At 33.2% G+C, this 24,164-nt stretch overlaps 2 protein-coding genes across 2 annotated transcripts; one reads left to right on the forward strand and one right to left on the reverse strand.

Moving 5' to 3' along the window:
- Window positions 1–1,228: 1,228 nt before the first annotated feature.
- On the reverse strand, window positions 1,229–8,475 carry LOC132752816 (small ribosomal subunit protein eS27). Its single transcript, XM_060743201.1, has 4 exons — window positions 8,327–8,475; window positions 5,877–5,985; window positions 4,523–4,633; window positions 1,229–1,482 (listed from the first exon to the last, which is right to left on the reverse strand). Exons 1-4 carry the CDS (start codon window positions 8,330–8,332, stop codon window positions 1,454–1,456), a joined length of 255 nt encoding a protein of 84 aa, XP_060599184.1. The 5' UTR covers window positions 8,333–8,475; the 3' UTR covers window positions 1,229–1,453.
- Window positions 8,476–15,152: 6,677 nt separating this feature from the next.
- On the forward strand, window positions 15,153–24,059 carry LOC132752817 (phosphoenolpyruvate carboxykinase, cytosolic [GTP]-like). The gene is made up of 8 exons (XM_060743203.1): window positions 15,153–15,307; window positions 19,200–19,460; window positions 20,038–20,222; window positions 20,603–20,812; window positions 21,287–21,477; window positions 21,792–22,005; window positions 22,352–22,756; window positions 23,086–24,059. Exons 1-8 carry the CDS (start codon window positions 15,267–15,269, stop codon window positions 23,541–23,543), a joined length of 1,965 nt encoding a protein of 654 aa, XP_060599186.1. The 5' UTR covers window positions 15,153–15,266; the 3' UTR covers window positions 23,544–24,059.
- Window positions 24,060–24,164: the final 105 nt, after the last annotated feature.

Here is a 24,164-nt window from a genome sequence, read left to right on the forward strand (position 1 = left end):
GGGCATTCCAAAAACATATCTATATGTCAAATTTGAGTTGAATGTGTTGTACCATTGGGGAGATAATAAACGGAAACTGAAAATTTCATATTACTTTCAAAGTGAAAGGGGCATAACTCTGCCAAAAATCACTGAACCATGACCAAATTTAAACTTGACCTGCGCATTCCTTTGACGCATCCATATGTCAAGTTTGAGTTGAATGTGTTGTACCGTTGGGGAGATAATGAACGGAAACTGAAAATTTCATATTGTTTTCAAAGTAAAAGGGGCATAACTCTGCCAAAAATCATCGATCCATGACCAAATTCGAACTTGACCTGTATTTTCTCATGACATATCCATATGTCAAGTTTGAGTTGAATGTGTTGTACCGTTGGGGAGATAATGAGCGGAAACTGAAATTTCATATTATTTTCAAAGTAAAAGGGGCATAACTCTGCCAAAAATCATCAAACCATGACCAAATTCGAACTTGACCTGTATTTTGTCATGACATATCCATATGTCAAATTTTGAGTTGAATGTGTGCAACCGTTCTTAAGATAATGAACGGAAACTGATGATGACGGAATGACGGAACAGGGTAACACTATATGCCCCGGCCATTACATGGCGGGGGCATAACAAAAACAGTGTAATCTTTGAAGATGTCGAACAATAATGACCTGGCACTAACGGAATATACAGACCGCACTGACGGAATATATAGACTACAGGGTCAAATGCAAAATTACCAGGTCAATTTTGTTGGACAATTATGTGCGAGAATATTATCTGTGAGTCTGACTTCCAAAGGAAAATTATGTGTATTTTGGTAAAATTACAATTGAAAATGTCTGATAATCATAATTTAAAATCGCCAGCTTTTTAACTAGTGTCATTTGCAATACGATTGCCAAGTAGTTAACACATCAGTCTAGCATGCAGAACCAGTAGAACTACCAAACTTATGTAAGCTAACTGAACAGCTTCCTTAAATGAAGGAATAATTTAAACCTACAACCATGAAAAACAAGTAATTTGTTATAGTCCAATTGCACTGCACATTGAAATTATGTGCTATTTTGTGTATATTTGAAGTTATCTCCCCTCTTGAAGCCGGGTTCTAACCCAGTACAAAATATCTCAGAATCCAGTTTTGGCACATCAAAACATTTTGACAAGTGATTCGGTTATCAGCAACCTTACCAATAAAGCCCTTCACAATATATCAACACAACACAGGTTATCATGTAGATGACTGATTTAATGGTATTTTAAATAATGATATTAAGAAAAGAAAAATATTTTTGACTGAAACCAGTCTGTCACAATGAAATCTGTAACACAGTCTATCAGGATGACAAAAAGAGAACCAGTCTAACACAATGAAAACTGTAGCACAGTCTATCACAATATAACCATTGTAATCAATCCTCTACATGCTTTTTTTTCTTTCTTCATTGTCTGTTTAGTGTTGCTTTCGTCTGAATGAACAGCCTGAAAATCACAAATAAAAGAAATATTTTTTAGGCAATCGAAAAAAAACAATCAACATTAGTTTGCCATTGCACTACCCACTACTTTTTCTGTATAGGTAGATATGTATGTTTTTTGTTAATAATATTCATAAATGTGAACTTTCCCATTTTAAGCAGGAGACTTCCACATTCTGCAGCCACATTTTCAAAGATTTTTTCATAAAATAAGGGGTATTTTCACAAATTAAAGAAATCTCCCTCCTTTTGATATCAGAACTTTCTTCTTTATTTATTGCAAATTCTAAAATCTCCCTCTTTTTGAAGAAAAATATCCCACAGAATAACAAGTTCATCTTGATTTATTATGGTTATCTTCATTTTCCATTTTAGCTATAAACAGGACATTTCTAATAATTACATTTGTTTCATGGGCAGAAAGTTGTGGTATTTTTTTCATCAGTTACAATAACATTGCTCGAGTCATTTAGCAGGGCATTTATAGTTGTATATTAATCTTGCAGTTGATGGTAATGACAACTATTCTTAGATCTTTCAAGTTTTCAGCTACCAAGCAATTTGCATCTGTAATCGTCCAGAGATTAAATTATTTGATGAAATGTTGACCTATGAAAATTAGTCAGTATTATTGTCTGAGAAATAGTTATATTCTCAGTCCGATGGGCATACTGAGTTACTCATGACTTTAATTAGTGATGTTCCGATTGTCGCAAGTCGCCGATAATCAGTTACTGTTATGTAAAACGACAATAATCGATTCACAAAAATTTGTTCCGCGACGTCGTCGAAAACGTTTAAAGTATCAACAGGAATTAATTCTGACGTTAATTTTCTTTTTGGAACACCTCACCGATCGCAAAAAATCATCTCAGAGAAAATTTTGAGTTGAACAGGATCAATAAGAGATTTGAACAATAGTAATATAATGTGATGTGAATGGTATTATTTGACATCCATTGAAAAACAAGCAAATTCGTTGAATTTATATCCCCCGCCGAGTACTGGTTAATATTAACACAACAACTGAAGACATAAGGCTATGCAACAGACCAGAACCATTTGATCAACTTTGGCAGGGGACCACCCTAGGATCATTCCTGTAAAGTTTGGTTGCTGTGCAGTCATTTGTTTCTGAGGAGATGTTGTTTAAAGAAATTGCTGACAACGCATGACGACGGACGGTGGGGGATCACAATAGCTCACCTAGATGTAAAAACATCTTAATCTCCAGACTTCATTATTCGTAATTTAGTGATGTTGATCATTATTCCTGTAAAGTTGGTTGATTCTAACTCAAGCACTCAAGGATCAAATAACAACATAATGAAACAGTTTTTACTAAGTCAAGGGAAATAACTCTACAAAATACTGGATAAAACCACAAGCGAAACCCAAGGAACAAACTAAATATGCTGAGCAACTTTCCAATAAGGTTTAATGACTCTATGTCAAATCCTTTTTGAGTTACATGCGACACATGTTGAAAATTGCAAACATTTTCTAAGTCAAGGGCAATAACTCTAAAAATACTAAATAAATCCAGACGAAAATACCCAGGTGCACAACTACACATGCTGATCAACATTCCTGTAAAGTATCATGACTTTAGGTCAAATACTTTTTGAGTTACATGTGACACAAGTTGAAAATTGCAAAATTTTACTAAGTCAAGGGCAATAACTCTAAAAATAGTAAAAATATCCGGACGAAAATACCCAGGTGCACAACTACACATACTGATCAACATTCCTGTAAAGTTTTATGACTCTAGGTCAAACACTTTTTGAGTTACATGCGACACAAGTTGAAAATTACAAAATTTTACTAAGTCAAGGGCAATAACTCTAAAAATGCTAAAAATATCCAGATAAAAATACCCAGGTACACAACTACACATACTGATCAACATTCCTGTAAAGTTTCATGACTCTAGGTCAGATACTTTTTGAGTTACATGCGACACAAGTTGAAAATTACAAAATTTTACTAAGTCAAGGGCAATAACTCTAAAAATATCCAGAAGAAAATACCCAGGTGCACAACTTCACATGCTGATCAACATTCCCATAAAGTTTCGTTGAATTCCAGCCATTAGTTGCAGAGAACTACTCCGGAAACGAAATTCGGACGTTTTACTAAGTCAAGGGCAATAACTCTAAAAATACTAAAAATATCCAGACGAAAATACCCAGGTGCACAACTTCACATGCTGATCAACATTCCCATAAAGTTTCGTTGAATTCCAGCCATTAGTTGCAGAGAACTACTCCGGAAACGAAATTCGGACGTTTTACTAAGTCAAGGGCAATAACTCTAAAAATACTAAAAATATCCAGACGAAAATACCCAGGTGCACAACTTCACATGCTGATCAACATTCCCATAAAGTTTCGTTGAATTCCAGCCATTAGTTGCAGAGAACTACTCCGGAAACGAAATTCGGACGGACGGATGGACGGACGGACGGACGGAAGGACGGACGGACAACGCCAAAACTATATCCCCCTCCCGATTCCATCGGCGGGGGATAATAAAATCTATTTCGTAAAATTGTGACTATATAAGGCTAAAACTGTGTTGAAAAGTGCTTAATGGAGTTCGTGTTACTAAATATTATCAAGTGCGTTGGTAAGAAATGTAACCTCACTATTTCTTTTTAACGCGACTTTATTCAAAAGTTATCGATTATGTCCCATCCGACTGAACCGATGATCGATTGGGACAAATTTCATCTGATTTCCATCACTAACTTTAATCAACCTTATACTGTAGGACTAACCAGGATTTTTTTCCAGGATTTTGGGAGCATAACCCATACCCATGGAATTGGGAACTCTAGCCATGTTTTGCTCAAAATTGGGAAAACATGCACGACTTAAATTTTGCATAGATAACATGAATGCAAAGAATCATGGTTTAGGATGGCTATTTTCAATTGGGAATATGACTGAAAACCGGCTATGAAATAAGCCTAACCCAATCTGAATCATTGGCAGACACTGCTAAACTGCATATTTTACTTGTAAGATAAGAGATTTTACCTTCTGTGAGCCTGGCCTTTCCTCCTGTAGGCTGACATAAGACTGTACTACAGCCGACACACAAAACCACTGTCTGTGCATGACTGAAAACTGTGGTTATTTTGTAACAGCCTGAAAAATGAACAGAGATATTGTAAACAATGAATTCTTTCTCAAATTTTATTTTTATTTCGCCTTATAGAATAGATTAGGTTATTCATATTTTTGAAGTGTCTATTCTAGGAGGGGAATGGTGGGATTCACTGATATTTTTTAGAATTCCCCCACCCCCCATTTTTTCAGAGGCAGGGAAAAATTTTACATAGAGAAAGAAAGAAAAAGATCAACAAATGTAATAAATTCTCACTTTTCGATAAAAATCCCCCCTCTTTATAGACGCTGTTTCTGTATTAACTATTATTATTTATTTGTACTTTGGTTATCTTAAATAAAACACCATACAATGAAAGACAGCTCTTCCTATTATTCAATGCTTCATATAAAAGACCCTGGAATGTAGGGGAGTAAACCTGAACAAAATGCTTCTCAAATAGTGACCTACAATTGCGATCAAAGACACATGCTGTTTCAAGAATGCCCACAGTGATAGTATAAATTTGTGTGCAACAAGCAGTCTTAGTAAAACAAGAGCCTGGATAAAGTGCCCTCGACCATTCTCAGTGCTTGGCAGTGATTAAATGAGCATTACTCTGTAAGAACTATAGAGTTACTGTTCCTGCATTTCATTTCTGATTTTTAAGAATATGTGTGCAGCTAAACTTTAGTTGTCTTTAATTGAGTGGACATGTTCAATTTGTGATCTCTGCAATATTGATGAATGCTACAGAATGTAAGTCATAACTTTTGGAAACTTAAATTTTATTTTAATATCTAGATTACAGTTAGAATTGTTACATGTAGGGGTGTCCCGTTTTTTATCTGTTTTAACGGATACAGTCAGTTTTAACTATTTTCAGCTTAAAACCAGTTAGAAAATTCAATAACTAATAACTAGGTTAGTATCTAACAGAGGCAAAAAGTTTTTAACTGATTCTAAATATTGCCTTTTTTTATAACAAGATATGACAATTTGTCTGTATTTAAGTTGTACTCAACAATGTATTTTTTCCCCTGATCTGATTGAATACGGTACATTGGTGCAACCCTAACGAAAATAGTTACTCCATATTCCGATATGTATCGTAATCAATTTAAGTACAACAAAATATCATATCTTGTCATAAGGAAACAAAGTTAATTTCAAAAATGTAAGGATTTTATTAGAGTATGGTCAAAGCTATAATTAGGTCGCCATTTAAATGGTTAGCACTTTTTCTAACCCTGACACCGCTAGTTATGTCTAGACTTTCCTCACCTGGACACTTAACGTCCATGAAGTAGCTGTTTGGGCTCTGGACCAATCTCTTCAACTTGCATTTCCTCTTCTCTTCCTCTGCACTAGGATGAAGTAAATCTTTAGCTAACTGTAAAATGTAGAGAAATAAATTCAGGATTAACGCATTCAGCTGAAAAACTGCACTGAATACTGTAAAAATTCAAATATAAATGCCCCACTTCAACTTGTCGTCTTGTATAGAAACTCAGTGTTCATGAATGTTTTCCTTGAAATTTTAATAAGAAAATTGGTAAAATTTGAGAACATCTTGAGATCCTAGTAGGCTACAATAAGGGAAATACGGAAATTTTAGAAACAGACAAAACTGTCAATTGTCTGTCAAGCATAAGATCGATAGATGTTGATATCTATGTAAACTTAAGAGTAATCAGTGTTTCTTTCAGAGCATGTTTTTTTTTTTTTTTTGGCGAACAAACTTTGTATTTTCGGCCATGATGCAATGAAATTCATTCAGTTCATATTTAGTGAGGCAAGAATTTGTAGTCACCATTTTACTCAATTAAAGTCGGATATACAGACTATAAACTGTCATCAGTTTAAAATGTGCTGAATGTTCTGACCCATTTTAATCATACATGTGAACTTTTTTCCATGATCAAGAGGGAGATTTTTCTTCAAAAAGAGGGAGATTTTAGAATTTGCAATGAACAAAGAAGGAAGTTCTGACATCAAAAAGAGGGAGATTTCTTTAATTTGTGAAAATACCCCTTATTTTAAGAAAATCTTTGAAAATATGCCTGCAGAAAGAGGGAGTCTCCCACAAAGTGGGAGAGTTCACATTTATGTTTAATTGGTAATGAAATTAACCTTGTCCTTTGTCCAGCATTTAGTCTTGTTTCAAACACTTCTTTTCATATAATAACTGCATATATTCAAAGCATCCAGACAAAATTATTTATTGTTGTCATATTCAGAAAAATTTTGGGGAATGAAAAATCAAGTAAGCCATTTTAAATTAATTTTGAGCTTTCATGAACAAAAGTAAAGTAGAAATTTATTCCTGTGAACAAAAAAGTTTAAACTGTCACATATTTAAATAATTTTATTGAATTAAATTATACAGCCGATAAACAAATGGCAGCAGGCCATCACTTTAAGCTCAAAATCTGATTGTCTAACTGAATGCATACGTTTAAAGAAGTCAAGTTTCAAATAAAATATTTTTGTATGAAATATTTGCCAGCATGTACAAATATTTCTTTCATTCAAAAATTTGGAATCAATCTGTAAAGCACTTTAAAAATGCACAAGAATTGATTGGGTCAAGTGTATTTGCAAGTGAAAAACAAGAATAAGTCAACTTATGTTATTCTGGTTAGGTTTCGTAACGGGTCTAATCCAAAACTTAAATGCCGCATCAGATGAAAAACAAAAATATTAAATAGCAGCTTATAAAGTTTTGGAAGCCAGAACTAGTGTATTCCTTATGTCAGGTCAGTGCAAATTTTTCATCAAGCTATCTATCCATTTAAAATAGATCTATTTATTTAACGCAGACTTCCTGAAATACGTCAGTCCGACGGACATGTCCGATAAATTTTGATCAGGTCCGACGAGTTTTTGTTCCGGATCGGTCCGACTGTCCGGCTTTTATCCAAGCCGCATGTATACAAAATGGCGTCGCTAAAGGTGCCAAACCTCGGAAAAATAAAAAATCTACGTCAGAGGAACAGGCAGAACAGCAGTAAAAGGATAAAAAGAATAGACCTGAGACAAAATTTAATGAAAAATAGAAGCAAGACAGTGAATCGTTGGTGTATGATAGGGAGGAGATGAAAATGCGCTGTAAGGAATGTGCCGATTTTTACGGCGAAAAAATTAAAAACAAAAAGTGTCTTAGAAATACAAACACAAGTCATTCTTTGATTTTGATCAATTTTATTTGGTCCGACAGATTTCGTTTCGGTCCGACAGATTTTCATGGTTTGTCAGACCGAATGTCTGACAGGTTTTTTCAACTTTCGGGAAGTCTGTTAACGTGCTACAACTATTTCTGCATGACACTACATTGAATATGAAAACATACGCAGGGCCGGCAAAATCTGATTTTGACTAACTTGTCCGTTTTTACTTAATGCATTTCCTTACTTGTCCGTATGATACTTATATAGTAAATTTTAGAAAATTTCCACTTATCCGTACAGGCTATGGGACAACCTGGGCAATACGGACAATTGGTTTCTCCGCCCCTGAATACGCCTTAAAAATATAGCTGATGATCTGACGCAGATCTCAGTGAATTTGACATTTCCGAAAAATAAAGCTTGTAAACATCCCATTTAAGTAAAACTGAGCTTGTTTCGATAAATTCCGAAACGGCAAAGACATAGACCAATACAATATTCATCTATTCCTTCTAAAATAAAGAAACTGCTGGATATTTTAGTTAAAAAATCACAAATACTTACGGGCATGTTGATTTGGTTTGTGATCCGATTAGAAAAGGAAGTTCAACGGGGTTTGCACGTGGTATATCAGAAAATGATTCTGGTCGGGTTCACAGAATTTCACATTTAAAGTTGCGACTGCTGTTACTAAATATAGAACTATTCTAATATTGTACTTACCAAACCTAAAAAGTCATTGCGCAACAGCTTGCAACCCCATTTATTTTCGACCTTATTGAATATTTATTTTCTCCATTATTGCACAACCAACTGGCAATGTTAAAGTCAAGCGTTTCATGGCACTCAATAAATAAAAAATAAATAGTCTATGTTAATCGTATTTTGGCGCCATATTTAACATGAAACAAAAATGTATTTTGCTCTATATATACAGAGACATATATGTATTTTAACGTCTCTGATATATAGCTAGGGATCTCCACTTTCATAGGCTCAGGGCTTGCATTAACAAAATAATAATTAATACTTAGATAATTAATTGTTATTAATTATTGTCAACATACAATAAAATTTGAACTGAACCTAAAATATCTGCATAAATATCTTCTAGATAACTGTAGTTAGTTAGCATATTTTTACTTGCATTTCTGCCCAGGTCCGATACTCGTGCCTGTGAAAGACCCAGCTGGGATATATATTAGATTTCGTTTATTTTCATAGATTAGGGCCACCAACGAGTTCAACGAGTTCAATGAATTCAGTAATGAACTTACACGAATTAATATCACATACCCAAAATAAAGACCATTTAAAGTGAAAAAGAGTCATTTCATTGACGCGCCTGTATAGTATTAATACAACGCTAACATTTAGCGTCTTTACTCTATGTTTGTATATTTAAACGCTAATGACGTCATGTCAAAATATATGCACGGTCGTGCAATACCATTTTACGGAGTCGTAAAAAAATGCACGAGTGTGTGATAAACGGCTTTATCACACACTCCGTAAAAATGCGACTCCGTAAAAATGGTATTGCACGGCCGCGTGCATATATTTTGACGTGACGTCGTACAAACATGGTGTAAAGACGCGCTAAAATTTATGTTAGCGTTTATACTATAGGCGCGTCAATGAAAAATGACTCTTATTTCACTTTAAACGGTCTTTATTTTGGGTATGTGATAAATAAAATATTAAATTCGTGTAAGTTCATTTCTGAATTTATTGCACTCGTTGAATAAAATAATATTATGCTCGCCAATAAATTCAGTATTGAATTTATACACTCATTCAATTTCCTCTATATTTATTACACTCATGCGCCGCGGTTCATGTGATAAACATGTATATTTAGCTTCATTGCTCTATGATATAAATCATCTATATTTCCCCAAACTGCTCATAGATCTACCATGAAATGTTTTTTCAATGGTTTTTTTCTCAATATCTTTTATGTATATCTACGTATTTGCAGTGTATACTTACAGAAAAGTACTCTCTTAGTTAGTGTGACAATATAGCTGCAATGTTCTAATGTGGATTTGGTCACCATGGTCACAGAGCTATATTTAAAATATGTAATAAAAGTCTCTGCTTTGGTTAACATGTGGAAATCGCGCAAAGTGTAATTTGAAAGATGCAACTACTGGTGGTTTATATAAATAAATAATATATAGTTGTTTGATTTCGTTTCAAAGTACGTACGTTAGAACGACTCAAACTTTTCAAATGTTTGTTGGAAGATTATTCCATATTTGTAGCGCTGATGGAAGTCGACTTTAAATAAAGTTCCGTTCTTCTGGCTATTGTAGTGAAATCACTATTAAATAAATAGTATTTCTTAACAAATATAAATAATTTTCAAACCGCGAACGCCGTCTCAGCAGATAGTAAAATATAGTTGCGCTTACAATATATATTTCGGTAATAACTAAAAAATATGTTTTTTTTTTCTTTTTATATATATATATTCAAACTAATGGTAGGATGTGCGTCTGTCTGAAAGCTGGCACACATGTATGTCTGTTTTCCTTTCACTTTAAATAAGTACTTTTTGAACTGATACGGATTCAGTTACCACTCGAGCTGCTTCGTAGCAAAAGGGGAATAAGTAGGTTATAAATTATGATAATATTTGTTTTGAATTGTCTCCCTTCCCTCTACAAGTATTGGAATTGTATTTAATTTTACAAAAAATATTCTTTTCTGTTTGACACACAGCATTTTTTTAATATACAGTATGTATTTCAAGTAAACCAATAATGTAATGGGAAGCTGCTTCAAAAGATTTGTTATAAATATAAAACACGAGGGGCATCTTAATGTGGTTCACCGACAAATGCATCGATTTAAAAGATATGCTGGTTTTCGATAAAACGTATGCTGGTTAAACTCCCTAATGAGGACTATATGAAACGGTAATTTGAACAACTGAGTTGTTGTTATTTTTTTATTTTTAAAATATGAACATTATTGTGTGAAGATCGAAATTCTATTTTTTTTTTTTTAAATTTTATTAGAAATTTTGGTTGTCGTGGGTTCAGGTATAAAAGATTAAAAATAAGCTCAAAACACTTCATAATAAAGCAATCTTGAGCTGTAATAATGACACACATACCACACAAACCTTTGTTCGATCAATTCTTTAGATATATGCTAGCAACGTATGATGGGAATAATCATTATGGACAAAATGCATATTGTGATCCATATGTGGATATGTGTTCCATATCCAGCATTAAAGTCAATGAAGTAGACGGACTATTAGCCATCAAAAACTGGCAAGGTCTTATAAAAAATAAAACTTATACCAGCAACCATGAAATATATATCTATCCTCTATGTTATTATGTCATCAGTGTATATATTGTTAATTTGATGTAGAACTGAGCAACCCTGGACTACATTTGGACGAGTACACAGGTGAAGTTGACGCCGCACGCGGCTACAAGGTACATAAGGGAGGGGGCTCACATCCGGAAAGGAGAGTACGGGCACCCCCTCCCCGAAAAAAACTGGGATGTTGGTATAAATGGTGCATTTTGTTGTGCTTTGACGATCAAATATTTTCATGATAAACTGGAAATATCTGCCATTGAACTAGCGGATAATATTTAGAGACCTCCTTGTCATTATGTCCCATATGTTTCCATTTTATCATTATTAAATGATCATCTTTATTTAGAAAATACACGTAAAGAACGGAAAGGACAGAAAACATGTCAGGCATGGTATTTTAAGTTCGCCTATGGCATACGCTAGTATTTATCTATAGAAGTCTTTAGCTTACAAAATGATAAATTCATTTCTATCTATAGTTCTAAGTCTTTAGCTTACAAAATGATAAATTCATTTCTTTTTTGCAAGTGACTTGGACAGAAAATGATATACAAATATTATTTATATCAAACATTTCTGGCATAACCAAACGTTTAATACGGATGTTGTTTTCACATTTGACGAGGCAGATATCCTGATATGTTTTCACATACATGTACATGAGGTGACTATAACAATGGTAAAAAGGAGGTAAGGATATAATATGACAGGTTCCTGTTTAACAATAAGATTGTCTTTTCACACATGGTATTCCTTTTAATCTCTTCAAACAGAACCGACCATTGTTTCCTTAAAGTACACAAAATTCTTGATTAAAACTTGAATAACATAAGTAAATAAATATTTTTATTCAACATAAAATTATATGCATACAATGTATAGTTCAAATATAATATAATATGTGTAGAGTAAGATTGAAAGGGACATTACATATGATTTCACTGTGTACTCTTTGCAAGATTTTAAATTATGTACCAACTAAATTATATTGTGTGTGTACATACATAATACATTCAATGTCAACTTGTTTCAAAAAAAAAAAATTAAGGTAATACTGACATTGATGGTATATGAAAAACCATCTATTCAAAATAGTATAAATTAAAATCAATTTATGCGTATAAATGTCAACCTTTGAACATGTTAAACTTTCATTTTTGTTCTTTTTTATATTGCAGCTTTGCATTTAAGCGAAGAAGTGATGCTCTGTATTTAAGCGTATATTTATGTTTGGATATGGAGCACATATCCACATATGGATCACAATGTAAATTTTGGCCAAAATTATCTTCTTACATTGCTGATTTCCAAAAAATGGGTTTGAGTGTATGTTTTATATCATGACGGGTCAACATTATGCGATTGTCTAGACTTTTGAGATTATTTTCAGCCATTTTCTTTATCATCACGCTCATGTTCAGCACACCTAAACCCCTGACAACAATCATTTATCACAATTAATCCAAAAATTATCCTAACCTTTTATTTGAATAACAAAAGATTTAACCACAAACGTTGGTCACATGTGGTCTTTCGTTAACAAATATGTTATGGTGAAATTTATCCACTTATCTCATAATTCAAATTGAAAAGATTTGGTTATGTAGGGATCTATGCATAGACTGCATTAAATGACAATATATGAATGGGTTACTATAAAAAACCTATGTAAAAGTCTGATAGCATGCCGACCTTTTTACAATAATAGTGCATATTAAAAAAAAAACTGAAAATGAAAATGGTGTCCTCATAAGGGTTTAATCATCATATGTTATACCGGAAACCAACATATCTTTTTAAACTGATGCATATTTTAGTGAACCATATGAAGTTGGTCCTCATGTATTTTTTTTTTTTTATTATTTTTTTTTTTTGAAACTTGGTACATATGCAGATAATAGTGACAGCATTTCAACTATAAATGTTGTCATGTGATCATGCGATAGTTTTATGATGTTTGGACTGATGTATTGCGTGTAACATGTGGACTAGACTGTATTTTATTCAAATCTACTTGTAACATTTACATTATTACGTAGTGGCAAATACTAGTACTTGTCAAGTTACCAAATATTATTTATAATCCGTAACAAATGTATGTTTACTTACTATCCTTTTCAACATTACATACATTTATATTATCATTTCACGGTGACTGCATTTAAATGAAACGCCCAAAATATTCAAGTTTAATACATCGAGGATTATTTTCGTAAATGATATATAGAACTTTATTTGAAAGACGTGATGAACTGGATAACCTTAACATGTGTTGAACAGTGATTACCATATATTACTTAGGAAACTGCTTATACCAACTATACAAACGCAATAAAATGTACCGACGGATACGCGCCTGCAGTTACATCAGTGGGCGCTGTCAGTTTTATCCAATAGAAAGTTTTCAATGTGACACACCTCCACGTGTGCGTATATCCTTCAGGTATGTTTCGATTATTTCCGATATTTACGTACCTTCGGGGTAGAAAAGTGATGCAATGTTGTTGATAGGTAATGAAGTGTGCATAGTTGCCTGAATGACAATGAAATATTTCATCATCGCTTTGTTGTTGTGGTGTGACAGCAGGCGTTCTTGATAGTGACCTTTTTCATATTTTGACGCGCGTAGCTCGCTTAACGCCTCCGATGGGACAATAAATCATTTAAACTACAATGTATATATTATAAAGTGCAATTACTACCTTATATTTACGTTCTTAATTGCTATTCTCTGATGATATACTGTTTGTAAACAATACATGTTTTTACTGCACTTGCACGTGACAAAAAATGTCCGAAAATATTCACGTAAACAAGAAGTTAAATAGGTATAGTTTTCGTCGCCGATTTATTCTTAAGTCGGTTAGATAATAACATACTTACCATGTAAAGCTAATGACCGATTTTTGTTATAAGATATCGACTTTGAAAAATAGCATAAAAATATATTTTAGAAAAACAACAACAACAAAAAACATAACAATTTCAAGGACGTGAAAAGTATGCTAACGGAAAACCTTTAGTCAATGGGCTACTTTTTTGTACTGCATAAAGATCCTAAAGTTTGTCACAAGAATATGAATAATTAATTTAATTCTGGTGAAATTTGTTCGTTTTCATTAAAATTATCAGAAATATTACGTTAATTTACTAGGTTCTAGGACGCACTAATTGAAATAGTATTGGATAAAAAAGAGAACATTAACTGGAGCTCCGCAAAATTTGCAGATCTTTATTATAGAAAAAGATTATCAGTCTGTAACGCACCATTATAATGCAAAATTACGCGGCTATATCGTGCAAACTTTGATTAAGACCACCTCTGGTTTGCGACCGTGTAAAAATAACATGTCTTTAACAACCAGTTTTTCTTTTGATCAAATTTCAAATCTCATTTACATATTTACAAGAGAAACCCTGGCCATTTTTTCCATTTCTTAATAATACAGATCTTTATAACAACAAAATTGTCTGCTTATGTTAGACCTGTGTTGATAAACGCTTAATTTAATATAATAAAAATTGGCCCATCCATACACACGCTTCCGAGAAGGTTTTATGCATGTGTGTATATCATTTATGAAAATATCCGGCTAAGACGATGAAGAATTTAACTAGATAAGTAATAGGCCATATTTTATAAATATATAATCATTACCCCCTGACGTCTGTATATATAGAGGAAAAGTAGTCATACAAAAATCAAGGAAATCAATTTACGAAACATCCTTTTCTCCTACGAACTGAAAATTTCCATACGTGTAAGTTAGGACTGAATCATGCGATGAATCGATTTTATATGAATGACGGAAATGTACAGAAATCTAATATTTTTACTTTAAGTTCCTGGTATATTGATTCAGTGACACTTCCAGATAAAATACGTCTAACAGTTTTGAAACTGCCTTTTTTATCTTGAATAGAATTGCATACTATTTAGAAATACATTTAATGTATATACTAGCAAACACTTAAATATACTGTCCTAATTTCTGGACAGAAAACAATATCTTGTTTGCTCAGCCTTTTTTCAAAATCAATACGTATGCGCATGCGTCACGGGTATAATATATAGAGTGGCCTTCTCTGTGACGAATACATTAGTGCATTGGAAAGTCTAAATGAGTGCGAAACATCAAAAAAGAACAAAATCTCGAAAATGGGAATCGATAATACCACAAGAGTTAAATCGTCGGAAATGTGAGTAGCTTTTATTTTTATTTTTAAATTCGTTTTAGATTAAATAATTTAATTATTTTTCGCTCTTGAAAGAAACATTCTTCATTTATCTATTTGGATGTCAAGGTAAGAATTTTACATGATGCAACACTTCAATATTTATACGTTTTAATATCAGATCAGATCAGATCAGGTGATTTTGTGTTTTTCTCTCTTTTTTATTATTTTCATTCTTTTTTCATTTACGAAGTATATTCATATTCCACTAATTTTATTTAGTCGATGATTATTATTTTCTAACGTTTTTTTTTCTTTGTAAGGATGGTAGGATTTTAAAGTAGGTGTGTCATTATTACATCATTTATCACATACAACTGAATTCAATGTTAAACATATTGTTATTTATATATTAAAGTAGTTGTATTAAATTTTAGAAAAGAACTATTTATGGCAGGCGAAATGTTATCAGTGTAAAACACCAGTGTTTGCGTTGCTGTTTAAGTCTGTATTAAATAATGACTAGATACGGACGATTAAATAAGTGGAATGGAAACATGAATAAAATATGGATAAATAAATAGTTGTTTGTCGATTTCGAAAAAAAGTTGTATATTTAATACCATTTTCGAAACAAAGATCCCATTTCTACGTGTCTTTTTCTTTATATTATTCACCAAAAACAATTTGTTTATTCATTGTTGTACCAGTTTTATCCCAGCGATCAGCTGTTATTCCGATAGCAAGGTCATTGGAGGCGCTGTCCCAATCAGCCAATGAAATGCGCAGTTTCTCTCACACCTCCAATACTGCAGTATAGCGCTGTCCAATCAAATCGTGAGAATCCGTTGCAACTTGCGTCAAAATAACGGCCTTGACATTGTACTTAAAAAATCACCATTGCGTCACTCCGAAAAAAGGCCACGGATATATAATTGTTGGATTAAGAAAAGTACAAAGCAAAATTGTCCCGTCTGGTTTAAACCTGTATTGTCTAGCAGACGATATGCACAACAAGTTAAGAATAAACTTTGAATATTATATGAGATCTGAAAATAACATACAATACGATGTTTACACGTTGCCAACAGTGAGTCATGTTAAAGGCCCAATTAGTCTCAAAATGCTAATATTTTTATTTCTCAAAGGTTTTTATTTTTGATGTCTTGATAAAGGTATAGGTGTTCATTGGCCAAATTGCTTAACCATCTCTTACTTTTTTGCGCTTGGGCAATAGTAACTTAGTAAATTTTATATGGAAATTTAAAGAAAATACCACTTTAATTTAAATTTTGTTACATTTATTACAAATTATTTTACATTTTTTGCAATTTTCTTCATGTGTTAAGCACCTTACATGACCCACACGAAACACAGCTTTGCCCTTTCCACTTTAAAATTTTGTTTCTCCATTTCTAATACTTAATTAATATGCCTTCAAATAAAAACCCAAAGAAATAAATTTAACGTTAGTTCATTAACGAATAATCTTATATAATTATAGTAATGTACTCATTGTAATGCACAAATCATTTGTAATCCCGGAAAATAGGTGGGGACTTTGACTCTGAGACTAGCAAAAGTTCCAGTAAATTTCTCTTGTGATCTTTTGTGATCAGCCTAGCTATACCGTATGCGGGTATTGAGATATGACCATTAAGCACTATATAGTGAGTTTAAGAAAGCGGGTCTGATAGCGGTTCAAGATGTCAACACAATCGAACTAAAATATGTTTAAACTGATATTATGTTTATTTTCATTTGTCATATTTTTCTGTTTGATTTATGTAAGAAAATTACATTTTCATGGTTTTAGGTGGAGTTCTTTAAGACATTCACGATTATTAAGCATTCTATATATCTTATTTTATGCGCAAATTCTATATTGATAGGCAACAAATAAACAGGGGGAGTATATTGAAGATCCTATAGCTGGGATAAAACTAGGCCAGGTTCATTGACCGCCATATGGTGACCTCGCATCGATTTTGTAGGAAAAATAACGTCACGTAAGGGTTAACGGAAAAGTTTAGCAATCTCTACCGTACGCCGGTAAAAACCGGAAAACAGGACTTTTTACAAAATACGATCTATAAATAATTAAATATCGGGTATTCGTCATTTCTTTGTTCATAGAACTCAAAAGGCAGTAATGAATCAATATGTATGTGTATGATGTAGGCGGGGGGAGTGGGGGGGGGGAGAGAGAGGTGTTTTAAATAGGTCTTTAACCTCTGCATAAAATTACCGGACTAAACTGGTGATTTTCATAGTTAAATTGTTTTTTTTTTTTTTTTTTAGAATATTTTCTTGCAGTTTTGACTGTAAAAGCACATTCAGCTACGACTTTCAATATTGAAAATGGAAATAATGTGTTTTGTAATATTTTGATAAGAGCGCTGACTGTGAAATGATTAAAAAAACGTGTCTCTATAACGTGTCTCTTTAACTGTCGTTATAAGCTTTGACTGAACTCTTGCTTTTGGATATTTGGAAATAAATAGTTTTTTATGAGAAATGAAATGTTTACACGCATTTGTTTTACTTATTGGCTTTAAATAGGTGTCCGCACCAATCCTCGGTAACAGTATACCGTAAACCAGTATTAAAATGTAGTATATACGGAATGTGAACGAAGCTCAAACTCTTTAAGGTATTGCACCCCTAATTGGCAAAATATAGAAATAAAAAATGACAAGTTTACGTTTAAGGTAAACACCCCTAATTGGCGATATAAGAGACTTTATAAATAACAAGTTTAAGTTTAAAGTAGTACACCCCTAATTGGCGATTTAAGGAACTTTAAAAATGACAAGTTTGCGTTTAAGGTTGCACACCCCTAATTGGCAACGTAAAAAACTTATTTGCTTTAATTTGGTGACAGATAAATTAGTATAGTTGCAGCAATAACCTAATTTGTAACTGGCAACATAACGCCTATAGTTGTCACATGACAATTACAAATTCAGTATAAAAACCGCAACTAACATCTCGTGATATCTTGATCTAACAATATATACCACTATAAAGTAATAAAGTACTCTCCTTGTAAGTAAATTATCAAAATAAATCAGACAAGACAAAATTGACATGTGGTCGCCTTAACGTTCGGTTAGTACATTCGATATATCAAAGCACTGAAGTACAGAATACGTCCGGTATCAGTCACTATGTAGTTGACGCACCGCATAACGTAAAGTTCTTAAAGCGGCCTTTTCTAAAGGTTAAATATGTTATTTTTAGATAAATCGTTTCATATAATTAATCAAAAGAATGAAGGTTGAAAATGAAACTTGCCATCGTTTAATACTTAAGCAATCCCTTGATCAATACCTCTTATCTACTGGTGCACTCTTTATGTAAATAAGTAAAGCGGACGATTCGTTTCTCGATATTCTATTTTTAGAAATGAACGTCACTGTCGCGTTATAAATATGCACTTTTCCAAGATAAATTAAATTTTACTGAAATACTTATTTAAACAGAATTGATTTTCCAACAAAAAAATAAAAGCTGAATGTCGCTTTAAAACTATAAATCTGAAACAAATTAAAGATAGTTAATACCGTTTCTTTTTTTTTTCTTTCTTTTTTAAGTAAAAATTTTCCATTCGAAATGCAACATTTTCTGTTGGAATAATAACCATGATGAATAGTGGTTAAATAATTGTCACTTAGTTTGTACTTTTAAACACTGAAAGTACTTTTAAGGCAAGAACAGATGGATTGTCGTTGTAAAAAGAAAAGAAATAGAAGGTCTATCAGTCTGCGTAAACTATATTTGATAGATTCTAATATATAATTATATTTTTAGATGACCTCGAATTTACTTAAAGAAATTACAGGTATTCTGTTTGAAATATTACGGTTTAACCACTGGATGTAGGCAAGACTTTGTATATTTTTTTCCATTCCAGGTTTGCTTCGCATTTCCTTAACGAGTCCGCAAAGTCGGACAAGTATGCCAGCGTTATTGAGCATCAGAAAGCATACACCGTACTGTACGGAAACCTGAACAAACTTCCAGCCCGTGTGCGGTATTTTGTTGAGGAAAATGCTAAAGTCTGTCAGCCGGATACGATTCATATATGTGACGGCACGGACCGGGAGAAAGACCTTCTTTACTATATACTGCAACGAGATGGGACCATCAAGCCACTGCCAAAATATGAAAACTGGTAAGGAATACTTAATTATAAAAATAGGTCATAGCATTTTTTTCTCATTTTTTCTTTATTTATCTTTTTTTTTTTTTTTTTTTTTTTAATATATTACATGAACATTAGGCAATGATGTAGACAAGAGTTATTTTCTTCATATAAGAGCAAAATGTTTACAAATTACTTGCCATTAAGTAAAATAACGAGCAATAAAAAGGAGGCAATACTTTCAAAAGACTGTTTTATATTTTTAATGCATTAAAATGCTTTATGGGTATTCAAGTGCCCGTATGTGATTATTACAGAAATTTAACTTGTTAAAATGATATTTCACAGACAATTTTTCTAAGTGTTCATGAAATATATGAAATAACTTAAACAGCTAATTGTGTATGTTTGTTTATGTCATAATGTAGTGAAAAGTTTGATAAGTTTATCTTTTTAAGAACCCTTATTGTCATAGATACTTTATGCAACTTGCTTAAAAACGGATCAAACTTCTTTGTTTTCCCCTGCACCCGCTCCGTCCCTCCCAGAAACTTCGAAATTATGAATAAAGAAAAACAGAAGTCAGTAATGTACATTTTTCTTCCAGTTGGTTGACTTCTACGGACCCAGCAGACGTTGCCCGAGTTGAGAGTCGAACATTTATATCGACACAAGAGGAACATGACACCGTACCGAGATCCAAACCAGGGATCAAGTGCACCCTTGGCAACTGGATGTCTCCCACAGACTTGCAGTCCGCTCTTGACACCAGATTTCCTGGCTGTATGAAAGGTATATACAAGCATTTTCAAAACTGACTTTCAGAATATAAAACAGGAATTTTGAAATCACTTAGTAAACGATAAAATCCTAAAAATATTTTCTGTTTGTAAATATGGTAGTAATTGTGGACGTCATACTATTTTCCATAAATGTTTAAAGCAAGATTCTATTTCATTCTAAAAAAATATTTATTATTATTTTGTTGTTGTTGGTGCTAAAATCAAAATAGTAGTTTAAGATTTTAGCTCTTGACTTGCAAAAAAGTTTATTGGTTTAGTAAACACTACAGTAATTTGTGCGTATCAAATGGTAATAAATAATTACATATTTTTTTTTAAGTGTCTTCAGTTTTATTACAAAAAATATAAAATATATAAAATGTGTTTCAGGTCGCACAATGTACGTAATACCATTTAGCATGGGCCCAGTTGGTTCCAAACTTTCCAAAATTGGTGTCCAGCTCACAGATTCAGCCTATGTTGTTGTCAGTATGCGTGTAATGACCCGGATTGGTTCCCGCGTGCTAGATGCACTGAAAGACGGCGAGTTCATAAAATGCCTTCATTCTGTGGGCAAACCTATAACGCCAGGGATCAGTGGTAAGAAATTAAAAACAAAAGAAATAAAAGAAATAAAAAAACGAAAAAAATGAAAAAAAAAAAAAACGAAAAAAAAAAAGAAGAAGAAAAAAAAACAGAAACAGAAGAAAAAAAATCTTACTTGATGTTTTCAGATGTATTCTAATTATAATGTTTTCTGTGAAAGGTAACTGTTTGCAAATCAAACGTCTGCAAACTATCTCTATCAGCTGCAATTCTTTTGAAACTGAATACATTTGTACATTTATTCTTGCGTTTCTTCCCATGTTGACTTTATTGGAATATCGGAATTTTCCAAAAGTTATTCCAGTAGAAATCTATGGTGTTGTCAGAACAAATTAGATGGAAAATTAGCTACACATGAACGTGTAGACATTGTCTTCAGTGTTGGACGCTTTGGTAATAAATGAAGATTCTGCTGTAAAAAATATTGCCTTTTAGGATTTATGACCTCTAAACTGCTTCTAATTTCAGCCGGAAATGCTATGACATCATGGCCATGTAATCCAAGGGACACAATCGTCGCTCATCTTCCGGAACGAAACGAGATCTGTTCGTATGGAAGCGGTTATGGTGGAAACTCGTTGCTAGGCAAGAAGTGCTTTGCACTTCGACTGGGTTCTATTTTAGCTAGAAGGGAAGGATGGTTTGCCGAACATATGTTGGTAAGTCTATTTCACAAGATTTAGTAATAAAGACATTAGTGTTAATGAATTTTTCCCATTTGAATTGAGCCAATCTTAAATATTAAGAGGGGATTTTTTAGATAATGAAAGTTTTAAGATCTTGCAACAATTTGAATTAAAGTTCAGATCTGCTTGTGTTTCAATGTACCAAAGTATTTTTAATCAGATTGGATAAGTTGATAACTGTATCTGTAGGCACTTAAAATAATTGCATTCTATGTGTTCGATATTTTGGATCATACCCTTTAATAAATCGCCATAAGTTAGTAACATTTTATATATTCATTGCACAGATAATGGGGGTTGAAAATCCGAAAGGTCAGAAGAAATACTTTGCGGCAGCTTTTCCTAGCGCTTGCGGAAAAACAAACCTGGCGATGATGGAACCAACGTTGCCGGGATACAAGGTCACGTGTGTAGGGGACGATATCGCGTGGATGAGATTTGATGAACATGGTCAGTTGCGTGCTATAAATCCGGAGGCTGGTTTCTTCGGTGTCGCTCCAGGTATGTGAAGCTGTATTACAATTGTATGGATAAAGATTAAAGTAAATTGAGCGGAATTAGGTCACAGATTCGTGCAATTTTCTTACAATGCCCCATTGGTACAATATAAAGTTTTCTGTAGAGATCTAAAACCTTTGCTTGTCTACGATTTTTATATTATATGATAATTCCTTTTACGGATTCAATGTTAAAAATATAGATGTTCCTATGGTAGGTATGAAAGTGGCCGTTTCTTTTATCCGGTGCAGAGACCTTATTTCAAAACCTAACATACAGTGTTTTCAGGTATTTAAAATGTACTTTTATGCTGGTGAATTTTTACAAAAATATCATTGTCAAATTACAGGAACGTCAATGAAAACCAATCCTAATGCGATGCGATCTGTACTAAAGAACAGTATATTTACCAACGTAGCGTCTACAAATGATGGCGGTGTATTCTGGGAAGGAATGGAATCGGAAGTACCGGATAATGCCTCGATCACGTCCTGGACGGGTACGGAAAATTGGACCAAAGATACCGGCAAAACGGCTGCACATCCAAACTCTAGATTCTGTACCCCGGCAGATCAGTGTCCAATCATTGATGAGAACTGGGAGAATCCAGAAGGAGTACCCATCGAGGGTATTATATTTGGTGGAAGGCGACCGGAAGGTGTCCCTTTGGTATATGAGGCGTTCGATTGGCAACATGGCGTATTTGTCGGCGCTTCTTTAAAATCTGAGACCACAGCTGCCGCTGAGTACAAAGGTAAAACAAAAATGCATGTACCAAATGCTGCTTATACTTTTGAAGAAGTCTTGTTTTGTTTACACTGACATACACTTTCTTTGTACGCTCATTCGTTTAGATCTTCCCATACAGAACAATACAATGTATATACAATGTACAATTATCTCGTAGGTTAACCGTCGTTTTTTAGACAGCTTTTCTGACAGAAATAAATTGGAAATGATTAAACTTTTACATGACTAATTGCCAGTGTAATAATAATACTTTTTAGTAAAAAATAAAATTTATTAATGCATTTACACGTTTAAGTAGCCATATTAAATTTCATACATTTTACATAATTTCAGGTAAAGCCATCATGCACGATCCGTTTGCTATGCGACCATTTTTTGGATACAATTTTGGTCATTATCTGGATCATTGGCTCAGTTTCCAGAACAAACCGGAAGTTCACCTACCAAAGATCTTCCATGTCAACTGGTTCCGAAAAGGTCCAGATGGATTTCTGTGGCCAGGATTCGGCGAAAATTCGCGAGTATTGGACTGGATGTTTCGTCGTATAGACGGGGAAGACTGTGCTATGACGTCAGCCGTTGGCCTAATTCCAAAGCCAGGATCCATCAACATGTCCGGGCTAGAACAGGAAGTGGACGAAGACGCTTTATTTGATCTTTCTAAGGAATTCTGGGAAGCGGAAGTGAAAGAACTTGGGAAATATTTTGATGAGCAAGTCGGTGAAGATTTGCCGTCAAGTATACGACAAGAATTGTGTAACCTTGGAGAGAGAGTTAACAGTGACTTGTAATATGATTGTTTTTGATGTTATATATATATAACATGAATCTCATAATCTTTGTAACATACAAATAGTAAAACAGATGGCCCTGTTCCAAATCAATGCACATGGAAAGAAAGTGAGGTATTCCGAACAAACACATTCCTCATTAAAATGACTCAGCGATTTTAATCTTTTTCTTTCAGTTCTTGAATATTAAACTCTTTTTTTTTCTTTTTTTGACCTTCCCACCGATTTATTTTTGTCTTAGTTGATCTGAATACATGAACGATTTTTTTTTCAAAATTAATTCTTGTTTAAGTTTTATTTTCGCAAGAAAGGTCATTTGTTTTGCCATCATATCAAAACATCATGAAATAAAAAATACATTTGATAGTTTATATAAAGGACTGCTGAAGAAAAAAGAACCTACTTGATAAGTCAGTTTTATGTTTATTACATTGACTTGTGTTTTATTTCAAACAAAATGTTCTTTCATTGCATACTGTAATTGTGACAATGTTTAAAATTACAAAATAATGTGTTGTTGTGTGTTTGAAATTTTGAATTCTTGCCATTTGATATCATTATTTATATTAATGACCCGATGAAATTGCTGCATAATCTTGGGTTCATGCACTTAGCACAAAA

This window comes from Ruditapes philippinarum, unplaced genomic scaffold (genome assembly GCF_026571515.1).
Source record: "Ruditapes philippinarum isolate M1 unplaced genomic scaffold, ASM2657151v2 ctg6857_1_1_1_1, whole genome shotgun sequence".
NCBI lineage: Eukaryota > Metazoa > Mollusca > Bivalvia > Venerida > Veneridae > Ruditapes > Ruditapes philippinarum.

Coding starts and splice junctions, on each gene's coding strand:
- LOC132752816 (XM_060743201.1), bottom strand. Junction 4,634..5,876: donor CATGGACGTTAAGTGTCCAG/GTGAGGAAAGTC, acceptor TTCATTTTTCAG/GCTGTTACAAAATAACCACA. Junction 1,483..4,522: donor AAAGGCCAGGCTCACAGAAG/GTAAAATCTCTT, acceptor TGTGATTTTCAG/GCTGTTCATTCAGACGAAAG.
- LOC132752817 (XM_060743203.1), top strand. CDS start 15,267: ATGGGAATCGATAATACCACAAGAGTTAAATCGTCGGAAAT. Junction 19,461..20,037: donor CTGCCAAAATATGAAAACTG/GTAAGGAATACT, acceptor TTTTTCTTCCAG/TTGGTTGACTTCTACGGACC. Junction 20,813..21,286: donor TATAACGCCAGGGATCAGTG/GTAAGAAATTAA, acceptor TTCTAATTTCAG/CCGGAAATGCTATGACATCA.